This window comes from Manihot esculenta, chromosome 1, assembly GCF_001659605.2.
Source record: "Manihot esculenta cultivar AM560-2 chromosome 1, M.esculenta_v8, whole genome shotgun sequence".
In the NCBI taxonomy this organism is placed as follows: domain Eukaryota; kingdom Viridiplantae; phylum Streptophyta; class Magnoliopsida; order Malpighiales; family Euphorbiaceae; genus Manihot; species Manihot esculenta.
This window is the reverse complement of record NC_035161.2, coordinates 39,654,760-39,666,774: the sequence shown is the minus strand read 5'-3', so window position 1 is coordinate 39,666,774 and position 12,015 is coordinate 39,654,760. Positions and strand designations below refer to the sequence as shown.

Sequence of the window (12,015 nt, the reverse complement as noted above, 5' to 3'; positions counted from 1 at the left end):
TCACCTGCTACATTGGAAACAATGTAACTTATAAGAAGTCAGATGATTGATTTGAATGAAGAAATCAAACAACTAATTAATAGGATGGTGAATTTGTACGGAGAAGATGATATAAATGTGATGATGTTGCAAGATTTTTCACTCTTGAATGTGTATGAAATGATGATGGAAGTCATTGAAAACGAAAAAGAAAGAGTTCACAAAGAAATGATTCTTTTGAAATATGATAGGTTGCAGTTATCCTTATGGAATGAAATTTCTTTTTGAAGAATGCGTTTTTATTTATTTTGTTTTGAATGGAGATCATTTACAAATATTGTAATCCTTTTTGTTAATACTTCAAATGAAAATAGTGGTGTTAGACCTTTTTCTATGAGATATTTATTTTTATTATGATTCATTGATTACTTGCTTTTTACATTATTAAATATTTTATATATTATCACTAGTAATATAATAAAAACATAAAAACCAAATTGTCATGCATGTGTTTCCATGTTATAATTCAGTCAATTAATTTTTTTTTTGTGATTGCATGAACTTATTGAATTAAAACTTAAAGTCTATTTTATTTGCATAAAATTTGCATGACGGTTTTTTCATTTATAAAGTCTACTTTATTTAAATAATATAACCTGTTATATATATTTTGTCAGCAAATAAGTCTTAAAAATAACTGTTAAACTTAGCGTTAAAAAATAAAATTGATATAATTTCATATTCTTAATAATTATTACGTTATCATTTTTTCAGCAAATATCTTATTTTCTTAATATTATTTGTAACACTTTAATTGAAATATTAAACAACTAGTAGACATAAAAGTGCAAGAAATATTATATTCCATCAAAATTTATTATTTGTTGAAGAACAAAATCTTATATACATCCTAACAAATAAAGCAACCATCAACTGATTGAAATTTGCATTATCAAATTCATTCGCTTCATCTATAACTCTTGCATTTGATGTTGTTGCACATGATGAAGGTTCTTCATCTACAGATAAACTCACATCCCTTTTTTATTCAACATAATAGTTGTATACTTTAATAGCCTCTGCTTTTGTAATATAAGATTTATATAATCTCTTGCTAACTCCAATAATATTAGGTGCACATTTGTGCCAAAAAGTGTATATTCCAGGGTTAACACCTTCAAAAACAATATAATATTTATGTATCTTTTTTCTTTTCATCATAGCAAAATATACCGCTGAATAGTGAAAAGAATTCAAAAGAATAATGAAAATGATACAAAAATGAAATAAAGTGTCTTTTTATATAGATGTCGGATGTCCGTACAGAAGTGAATATAAAATTTAAATCATCCTTCAAGAATAAATGGAGATGCTGATGTTCTTGAATCTAAGAAGGTATTCTCGATAGAAGACAAAGGAAAAAAAAATGTATAGAAGAAAATGATCTTGTGTAGGAGTTGGCGTGTAAAAAAATGAAAATTAAGAAAGTTTTAAGAGAAAATGAAGTAGAGGTTGGTATTATTGAATCTACGAAGGATACTTAATAAAGAAGAAAAAATCGTTTATAAATATGAAATGAAAGTGAAAACTTGATAATAAAGTTATAATAAATTGTAGAGAAATAAAATTGTTGACATGTTTATAAAAAATAAAACTCTATTTTAAAAATTGAAACACTTAATGGATGAGAGAGAGTTTAAAATTTAAAATTCAAATTTTACACTTTATTTAAAAAAAATGAAAGAAGTATAATAAAATAAATACACATTATGAAAATATTTGAACAACCTCACTGTGGATCAAGTTGAGCTATCTAGTTTTCTCATTTATAAATAAAGATGAAGAGTCCTGTTTGTGAAATCATTACATTAGCTTAAAACAGGGAGTAGCCAGTCATTTATGTGTTCAGGTAGATTAACAGAAATTAATTGTTTGGGCAGAAGTCAAGTTTGTTAGGGTACCTCTAAGGATGTCAAATAGGAGATTAATTGTGGCACAAGATACCAAACAGAGGTGATTCTTTCATGGTGTAAGAATCCGATACTTTACTTTTGGATAGGGCATTCACTTCTGACAGATTCCCTTTTACTTTCAGATTTAGCGAACAGCTTCATGATGGAGACGCCACAATTCCTAGCAGCCGTTTGGCTTTACGAAGCTCATCTTGCTATTTAATGGGCTATAAATAATGGGCCGAGAAGCCATAATTCCTGCAAGTGGTTTGGGCTGGTCTTCCATTCTTCATTTTCTGGTTCTCACGCTGCACCTAATCATTAATATGTAACGTGGAGTCATGTCATCGTGCTTTATCTGTTCCTCTCTGTCTATCCCTCTCTCTGTTGATCTCCACTTTGTGCATACTATCATCCTGCGATTGATAATGGGGAAGACGAAGTCATTCAAGGACGAATTCACTTTCGGTTTGTTTTTTCTCCTCTTTTGTTTCTTCACAATCACTGAGTTCTCTGGATTTTCATTCACTGTCTGCTTGTATATGAATGGATCTCTCTTTGCTTTTCTCATCTCAAATCAACCAGTTTATTTCAGAGGAAAGACTCGAAGAATCCCGCGATATTATTGCCAAATACGCAAACCGAGTTCCTGTAAGTTCACAAATATAGATCCTTCTCTTTTGTTTTTTCTTCATATTTCTCTTTTAGAGATTGCTCATCTTTTTTAGCTGTGCAGCCGTAGTTCAAATTTGGATCTGAGTGTCCATTATTGCCGCTGTCTTGACTTGCTGAATTTTTGTTTGGACATTTTTAATGAACATGATGTTTAGTGTTTTTTCCAAAAGCATAGACATGTAATATCAATATGTATTAGCTAAAATAAGGTAAACTTTTTTTTTTTTGAGACATTAAGCCTTCCAAAATCGAGCTGCCTTTAACTATTGTATTAGTATGTTGAAATCTTTCTAGATTAATATATCCTCTGTTAAACTGTTGACAGATTTGAACGAGAAAGCTTCAGATAGAAGTTATTTACGACTTGTTTCTATTAATTGTATAATTTCTTGGGATAATTTGCAATCCTGGCATCTTTTGGGCCTCCTGAGATCTTACATGTTGGCCTGAGGATGAGTTGGTACCAGTGTTGGAACAACTCCTTAAGTTTTGGAATCATAAAGCATTGCCCATGCATCATTATGCCATGCAATATTTCAGGATGTTTGCATTAGACTTCACGAATATGTTGCATTGCATAAATTGATGTTGATGTGGATGGTTGTTGGGTGATCCATAGTCCTCTGAGGTTATGTTATGATGAGGTTATGTTATGATGATATGTTATGGAAGACCAGCGAGGCCCATTCTACGCCCCTGGCACTATGTAAGAGAAAGACCAGCGAGGCCCATTCTACGCCCCTGGCACTTTGGAATGTTATGTTATGTAAGAGAAAGACCAGTGAGGCCCATTCTACGCCCTTGGCATTTGGTGATGTTGAGGACTAATGGTGACAATACCATCCTTTATGTGATTAGCTGTGATGTGTTGCATTCCATGAAAGCATGAATAAGAAAAAAAAAAAAAAGTTATATAAGAATATACCTAAAAATGGAGGAGTCATAATAATAATAAAATGAATAATAATATACCTAAAAAGGGTGGAATTAAAGCAAATATTTTTAGTTTCCGCTCATTGGGCTTTATAGCTCACCCCCTCTCCCCTAACCCCAGTCTTGCAGGTGCAGAGTAGCTAGAGGAGTCAACAGAGTAAGAGAAGTTTATGTAATAGCTTAGCTGTGGACATAGTTTGTTGGTACTGTATAAGTATGAGATGTAATGTAAGTTTGATAATGTGCTTGACTAGAGTCTGTTGTATTCCCTGTACACATGGTCTTGTATGAGATATAATGTTTTTATGATGATTATGTAATCCAAGCCTATGTTATGTTATGTTACCCCATTGGAATATTTGATGAGGACTCCAATGAGAGGTTTATGTTATGTTTGTGCATGCACAGGCTAGGCTTGGCAAAGAAATGTTTGAATGAAAGAAAAGTTTTAACTTTTATGTATGTTGTTGACCATGTATGGGATTAAACAGGTTCACAGGATGTATGTTTGGCTTGCTACGGGTCCCGGCGGCCTTAAGCCGATCTGGATCCTAGCGCCGGTAGCGGCCTGATTTTCGGGTCGTTACAAGTGTACCATCTCGTAAAGCTTATTTTAGATAGATAGATGAATTGGTATAGAAATGGCTTAGCTGTTGTTGTTTTACTAGCTTTGGCTATGGGTTTGGACATATTTGAGTACATTGGACATTGGAAAACCGACCTAATCCTAGCTGTTGGGTTCTATGTTTATATGAAAATTTTGGTTGTGTTATAATTTTGCAGGTAATTGTTGAGAGGTACTGCAAAACTGATCTTCCTGAATTGGAAAAGAAAAAGTAAGTTCCAATTTCAACTTTGGTTCAATTGAAAAGCTTAATATGTTTTTGGAAGAATGATATTCCCTTCATGCCACAAAAGTAGATTTATTTTTAATTTCACATAATTAAGAAAGTGTAGCTTATATAGTTAAACAAATAAATTTTATTTAGTCTTTTCTTAATATATCCTCCACTTGTATTTACTCTATTTAGCATATTTTTGTGGACAAAAGAAGTAATTTTTAACCCATAAGTGGGTTGAATGCAGAGCTATAGTATTCTAGACAAAAGAGGATTGTATGGATTGTAGGGCCCTTTACCAATGGCAGCATAAGCAGGGACGGATGTAGCCTTGGGTTAAGGGGCTATGGACTCTCCGAAAAATTTCAAATTATGTAGAGATATTTAGATAGTTTTATATATGTTAAAAAAATTATTATTAGATTTTTATATATTTAAAAACTTTATTAATTATTTCTTATTTCAAAATTACTTAATTATAATATTTTGTATTTTATAAAATTAAATACTTTATTTTTTTTATCAAATAAATCTTTATGCCCCTTCAATAATATTTAGTTAATAGTTAATTTAATTTTAGTTGTTTATTTTATTTTGTCCTTCCATTCTCTATTTTTTTTCAATCTAAAAAATTTATTTTCATCTTTAAAATTTCAATTCCTATACTTATTTTTTAAAAAAAATTATTCATTCTTATATGCTATTTTTATTATTAAAAAATAATTATCTCAATTAGTTTCTAATATATTTATATAATTAAAATTATTTATTAAATTAACTAAATTTAGAGAAATTAATTTTAAATTTTTATAAATAAAAGTATTTTATAAGTAATGTTTTATTAATTAATAAGTTTCACGAACTATTTAATTTTAAAAAATATAAATTTAATGAATAATAGGTTAGATAATTTAAATTTAAAAATACTTAAATATAAATCAAGTATTATTTTTATAAACAATAGGTTAAATTATTTAAATTTAAGAAAAATGAAATGAAAATATTATTTTTATAGCTAATGGGTTAGATAATTGAATTTAAAAAAATAAAATTTATAGTAAATATTATATTAAATTATTACGTTACTTTAATAGTATTATTTTTTTTTATAATTTTGCATGTTATTAAAAGTTGATTTTATAATAGTATGAAAAATGAACTATTTACAAACCGGGATATTTACATAAGTATCCATTGACAAATGATGGTAGCAGACAAGACAAGCGCTCATGAGGTATCTGTGAAAAATGGATTTCTTTTTTCCAAGCAAAATGGGATATTTACAAACTTGAATTGGTATATTGATATTAAAGGTGCTTATTTACAAGTGTCCAGTTTGATTTGTGTATTATGCATTAAATATCGAATTGCTTTTGGTGTCCAATCCGTAAAAGGCTATAGTAATTAAAAATGTTTGAGGTCTTTAACATGTGGAGCTTGCAGACTGTTACAATCAGCAAGTACTGAAGATAATATATTTGTCCAATTGTTATTGCGTCTCATTCCCAGCAATAACCATGTTATGAAAGGCTGTTAGTTTCATGTGCTGTGATTTTGTGATGAGGGGAATTATGGGGGTTTTTTGCAGAGAAAAGGTTTTGGGGTGGGTTCCAGAAACCATAATTGATCCAAATCTCTCATTTTCTTTTTATTGGTAATTAAGTGCTAGTGCAGTTTTTGTGAGGAAATTTTTTGAATTTTATTTACAATCCATCTATCTTGTACTATAGATATCTGGTTCCTCGAGACATGTCTGTAGGTCAATTCGTTCATGTGCTAAGTAGCAGACTTCATTTGACACCCGGGAAAGCCCTTTTTGTGTTTGTCAGGAATACCTTGCCGCAGACAGGTAAACTTGCTGTCATATATTATAGTTTTTGAAATTGTTCTGCATCTGCATGGACTTTTTGTGATAATTTGCCGATGTGTTCTGTGTATAACAACCTGCAGCTACTCTAATGGACTGTGTCTATGAGTCCTTCAAGGACAAGGATGGGTTTCTGTACATGTGTTACAGCAGTGAGAAGACCTTCGGTCATTCTAATGCTTTATATCTGTAACCTTAAACTATGAGAAACTGTTGTATAATCTTGCAATTCTACCTTTGCAGATCACCTAGTATTGCTACATGTGCATCTGTTTTCTGGGCCATAATTGGTGCTGTAAATACTTTATGTATTGTCCAATACTGTCCCTTGGCATATAAAATGAAAATATTATTCTTATAACTGTTGCAAACCTTCATGCAAATATGTCTTTCATTTTTAGAAATAATGTCGTCGCGTCAAATTGACAATGAAATGGTGATGATCCCGCAGAAAATAATAATACTGAACTTCATTATGAGAATACATATGAACGTACATCACAATATTCCTGCGACGTCTTCAATAAGAGCTCTTGTTTTTATTTCTGAGTAATGTTTGTAAACACTTGCTATGGACGAGATACGGCTAAGGGCTACGTCATTTCAAACAAACTCATTGAGAGACAAAAAGAGGCACCACTATCACCTGAGCGCTCAAATGTGCAAATCTGAAAGGATGTGAGGTTACCAAATATTTCAATCAAACCAATTACTGGAAATTTTTGCAGGTATATGTATTAAACTTCCTATGAAACATATGCTGAAGGCAGTGATTATAAAAAAATCATATGACCTCCCCCTTGCGGCTGACGGACGCCGCACCCGCATTGAATAAAGTAACCAAAAACTTGCGTAGAAAAAAAAAAGTTAACAAAATGTAGAATTAATAATAGCTTTTTTTTGTAATTACTTTAATTATAACACAGCTTTTTTATATTTTGTATATTCATATTTATTGTTGGAATAAATTTTAATAAATTAATCTAACAGTGAATGTTTTTTTTTTCTGAAATGGATCTAACGGTGAATGTTTATTGCCCCACTTCAACAATAGATATTAGTGTCCGATAATAATGAATTTTCAAATGACCAATAGTTCGGACTATCACTGATTTACAAATTGCTATAGATAATAATTTGGTTTATCAACAATTATTGATATTCGAATCAAGTTGTTCTAAATATTAAGGAAAGTTGTTAGGGGGGCATAGTTAAAATCCCTGTCTCGAATACTTGAAAAATAACTATCACACTTTATTTCAAATACATTTCTTATTCATATGAACCACAACTTCTTACATGAAACACACCACACACAATCTGATTTCATGACCGTGGCCAGTTATTAACATCAGTCTAATAAACCACCCCATCAAATTCCATCATTGGATTTAGATTTCACAGGTCAGCCACAGTGGTTCATCGAACTTCCCCGTCAGCTTATCCCCAACAACATTCTCGTCCAAGCGCAAGTGCCCCAAGTCCAACCTGTTCCCACAGTGCCAGGCTGGCGTCCCATTCTCGTATCCATTACATGTCAGCCTCCTCAGTCCCGTCCCATCCAACCTGATCAAATACAGATCTCCATATGGCTGATATTGATTGGGCCACGACACTGGCTCAGCCGTAACGCCACCGAGATTAGCCGTGAACAATAGCCATTCTCCATCCTTGCTGAAACACACGTGGTTTATCCTTTCCCTGTCCACCTCACTTGACCCAGCTGATCCTGCCACGTGGATCCTCTTCAGATCGGAGCCGTCTGGTTTTATGACGTAGATGCTAAACGCACTGGTATTTTCCGGATTGTGTCTATTTGAAGAAAATGCAATGAGGTCTCCCCTAGGTGACCAGCTAGGCATAGTATCAATCCAAGGTCCCTCCGTTAATCGTCGTATGCCACCGTTGAACTCTCCGTTAACAGCGTCAATTATATACAGGTTTTTGTGGCCAGATCGGCCAGATCGGAACACAAGGGACTTGCCATCTGGCGAGCATGACGGGAAGGCGTTATTGCCTGTGTCCTCTCCCGTCAGGATTTTAACGTCCCATGGGATTTCTTCGCGATCACTGTTTAGATACGAAGGGTCAAATGTCACACGTGCAATCTGCACCGTTTTTTCCACTGACTCGAAGATTGGGCCCAGAGATGTGAAGATGGCGTTCTCAGTTGGACTCCACGAGTTATAGAAGGCTACACGGTTCTTGAGTAAGATCCATCGCTTTGAACCATCCGCTTTAATGATTTTTAAACCCCCATTCACATCAAAGTTGGGATTAAAGGCTATGAAATCACCGGCCGGGGAAAATGACGGAAATGATCCGTCGATTCTCAACATCCTTATATCTTTGATTGGAGACATAATCGGTTCGAGATTTGGGATAGTTGAGTCGCCGGGGGATGATTCGCCTCTAAACCGATGATACCCGAGAAGAGAGGAGTTTGGAGAAACAAAGGGGTTGTAGTGATGGAAACCCGGATTCAGTGATTCTGTCACCGGAGAAAAGGTCCTTGATGCAAGATCAAATATCTCGATATGCCTATAATTCTTGTTGCGCCGCCGAGTCGCTACGGCAATTCTTTTACCATCGTGGAAGGCCGCAGGAGTAAAGCAGTGTACCCCTGGCGGAGTAACCCGCAGAGCAGCGTTGGGAAAGCCGGAGAAGTTCACCTCTTCAGGGAAATTTACCTGGAAAATGCTCCACCATCCATCATCAGCTTGGCGGTGGAAATAAATCGTCGAGTCATCTGACCAGGTGGGCCATCCACCACTTTCACAAACCACGACTCGTTTATTCGGATCACTTTCTCTGAAAACAACTATATCCGTATTAAGGTGATGAAATTCACCGCCCCAAGGACGAAACCCATAAGATGCAACAGCCACGAATTTCCCACTAGGAGAAATAGCGGGACTGTAATCAACAACTCCATGAGGAGTCAAACGAGTAACGTTCTTCTTTTGATGATTAAGATCGACGGAGTAAAGAGCACTCCAACTTCTAAAAGGTTGATCAGGCTGTTCATGAGCTGACACGAAGTAGAGGCGGTTATGCTTGATGATTGGTCGGTCATGGAAAGGGCTCTCCGTAACAGATGGAAGCTGCTCCAATTTGGGAATTCCAGGTCGGGACAGGTAAATTCCGGCGTAACCATTTCTTTCGGAGACGAAGACAATGGCTTGATCGTCTGCGTGGATGAATTGAGCATTAAAATTGATGGAAGTGCCGTCAGTAAGGCGGTGTTGGTCGGAATTAGAGAATTTGGAGTCGTGTAAATGGGAAGGGAGTTTGATTGAGAAAACGTCAAAGCCATAATTAGTGCGGCCAACGGTGGAGAAGACGATGGTACCTTGGGGTTCCATTGGGATGAGTCTGCAAGTGTGGGTGTGAGAGTGAGTATGGGCAAGAAGAGAGGAGTGTGGGAATGAAGGGAATGGTTGGGCTTTTGAAGAAGCTGCGACAAGAGAGAGGTTGAAATACATGCGTGAGAGGTGACGCAGCATTTTCTGTCCTGGTTCAGCGGACTGGTGTTCTTGCCCTGCTGAAAAAGTGACAAAATAAAAATAAAAAAAGAGAGAATTGGATAAGGAGTGGAGACTGGTCATCGTCCATACCAAATGGAGAGGGAGCAACGAGTGTGAACAGAAAGTTGGGATGGAATCAAATTAAGAAATTTTAAGAGCTCAATTTTGAGTTTATTTCCCAGCCTAAGTGTAGTTTTAGAAGAAATCAAATTGAAGAGTGAAGATGCAGCAGCCACAACAGTTGGCTACGTCTCACCTAAAATTTATGAATTAAACTCATGGTCAGCATTGCGACATTAAATTTTATAGACTTGATCCCCAAGTATCAAATTTTCTATGTATACCCAATGGATAATGTACGCACACTACATGATATATTATTCGGTGTATTATCTGCTTTTTTATTTTTTGATTTTCTTTTTATACAGAGAGTGACAAATAAATTATTACAATACATGTTATAAGAAATTTTATGTATGATTTGATGTATAATGATTGTATTATGATAATTAATCATAATAACTTATATATAATTTATTATAATTAATAATTGATAACTAATTATAATACTCAATATAAATAAAAGAGGTAAAATTATTAGATTTTTTTAAGTTAAAAAAAATTTTTAAGTTAATTTTTTTAAATTTCAAATAAAAAAATTATTAAAAAATTAAATTATTATGAAATTTTTTATTCCAAACTAATGTAACAAAGTGATAGAAAAAAAAACATATATAATTATAGAGGTTGATATATAATTTATATTATTTAACTTTCTAAATAACAAATTATTTTTTACAGAATCAAATAGAGGTTTAATATATATGGTCACCACACTTAAAATTAATAATTCATATTTACTTCACAATGAAAAATTCCAATCTTATATGTTATATTTTGAAATTCTCTTCATTTGTTCAAATCATTTGAGTAATATGAGAGAATGGTGTATTTTTGCCATTATTATTCTTTTCTTTTTATACTATAAGAAGGTGGAGATAAATATAGCATTTCTCCATAATCTGGCGATGACGTGGCTAGTTGTTTGATAATGGATATTGTCAGCTAATAGATTGGTAATCTCGCGATTACAGATATAATAGGTATATGCTGGACTGTGCATGATAACAGTAACCTTGTATCGAGACTCAACCTACCCAGGGGAGAGCGAGTTTTAATGATGAACCGGGTGTTTTGAGGTATCCGGGTCTTCTTTTTCTCGGATGGTACCGTATTTCCTACTTATCAGATCCTTGCCACGTGAACAGGTCTTGTAGTGACAGCTTATGACTTACTTTGAGCGATTGTTATATAGCATCAGAGGTTCTTCCGCTAGTCTATGATTCTTCAAATTTGAAGGAGATAGTTGTTTTTGAGATTTGGAGCATGTGGCTCACTATGATTGGTTTTTTTGCTACTCATGCTGACTACCTAACCCCTCAATGATGACTACCCTTCTTCTCGTGCCACATTTAAAGCCTGCCGAAAAGAACGTCTTATAAAAACTATTCTTTTTCTCCAAATATCACTTTTCTTTCTCCTGTCATCTTTTGCTTTCAGAAAGACTCGGTCGCGACTTTATTTTCGTTTATACTTTCTACGGTAATTTCTGTTTCCTTTTTCTTCTTTAAAATGAATAGGAATACTTTCTCTTCTCTTACCCTTAGTAGAGGTTCTGCTTTAAGCTCCTCCTCCAATGTCCTCATTCGTGCCCTATCCCTATTGTTCCATTGAGGGAAGCTCCAGAAAGCGAAGATATCTCTATTATTGACATCCCATCCACCTTATTGGAGCAAGATGTAGAACGCTTTTATGACACATACTGAATCCCTCGAGAGACCTTTCGCATCTTTGTCCCTTCTCCATGCGTTCGTGTGAATGACTTGAATCCTGTGGAGGACACTATTATTGTTTTCAAGGAGCACGGCAGGAGACGGTGACCCAAGGTGGGAAGATATTCGTATAAGGCCAAGACTCGATAAAGAAGGAGATGGTGAAACAGTTTCTTTATAAAGGCATTACTTGGATAAACGACATCTTATCTGAGAAGGAGGGAGATGAGATTGAAGAGGGGGAGGTACGAGCTAAGGGTAGCCCCCACGACCGGGTCTCTACAAACAATGTAATAGATGTAGAAAACGCTGATATAATAGAGACTCGGATTGAGGAACTTGAAGATATTCCTCCTCTCATGTAATATTTTATGACTTCAATAAAAATATTGTCTCATATTTTGTTATTAT

At 34.2% G+C, this 12,015-nt stretch overlaps 2 protein-coding genes across 2 annotated transcripts; one reads left to right on the top strand and one right to left on the bottom strand.

The window, feature by feature from the left end:
* Nucleotides 1-2,240: 2,240 nt before the first annotated feature.
* Nucleotides 2,241-6,606, top strand: LOC110618762 (autophagy-related protein 8i). Its single transcript, XM_021762003.2, has 5 exons — nt 2,241-2,399; nt 2,527-2,582; nt 4,323-4,375; nt 6,109-6,227; nt 6,329-6,606. Exons 1-5 carry the CDS (start codon nt 2,273-2,275, stop codon nt 6,436-6,438), a joined length of 465 nt encoding a protein of 154 aa, XP_021617695.1. The 5' UTR covers nt 2,241-2,272; the 3' UTR covers nt 6,439-6,606.
* An 872-nt stretch (nt 6,607-7,478) lies between these two features.
* On the bottom strand, nt 7,479-9,895 carry LOC110613574. The gene has a single exon (XM_021754784.2). The coding sequence runs from the start codon at nt 9,851-9,853 to the stop codon at nt 7,637-7,639; it is 2,217 nt and encodes a 738-aa protein (XP_021610476.1). The 5' UTR covers nt 9,854-9,895; the 3' UTR covers nt 7,479-7,636.
* Nucleotides 9,896-12,015: the final 2,120 nt, after the last annotated feature.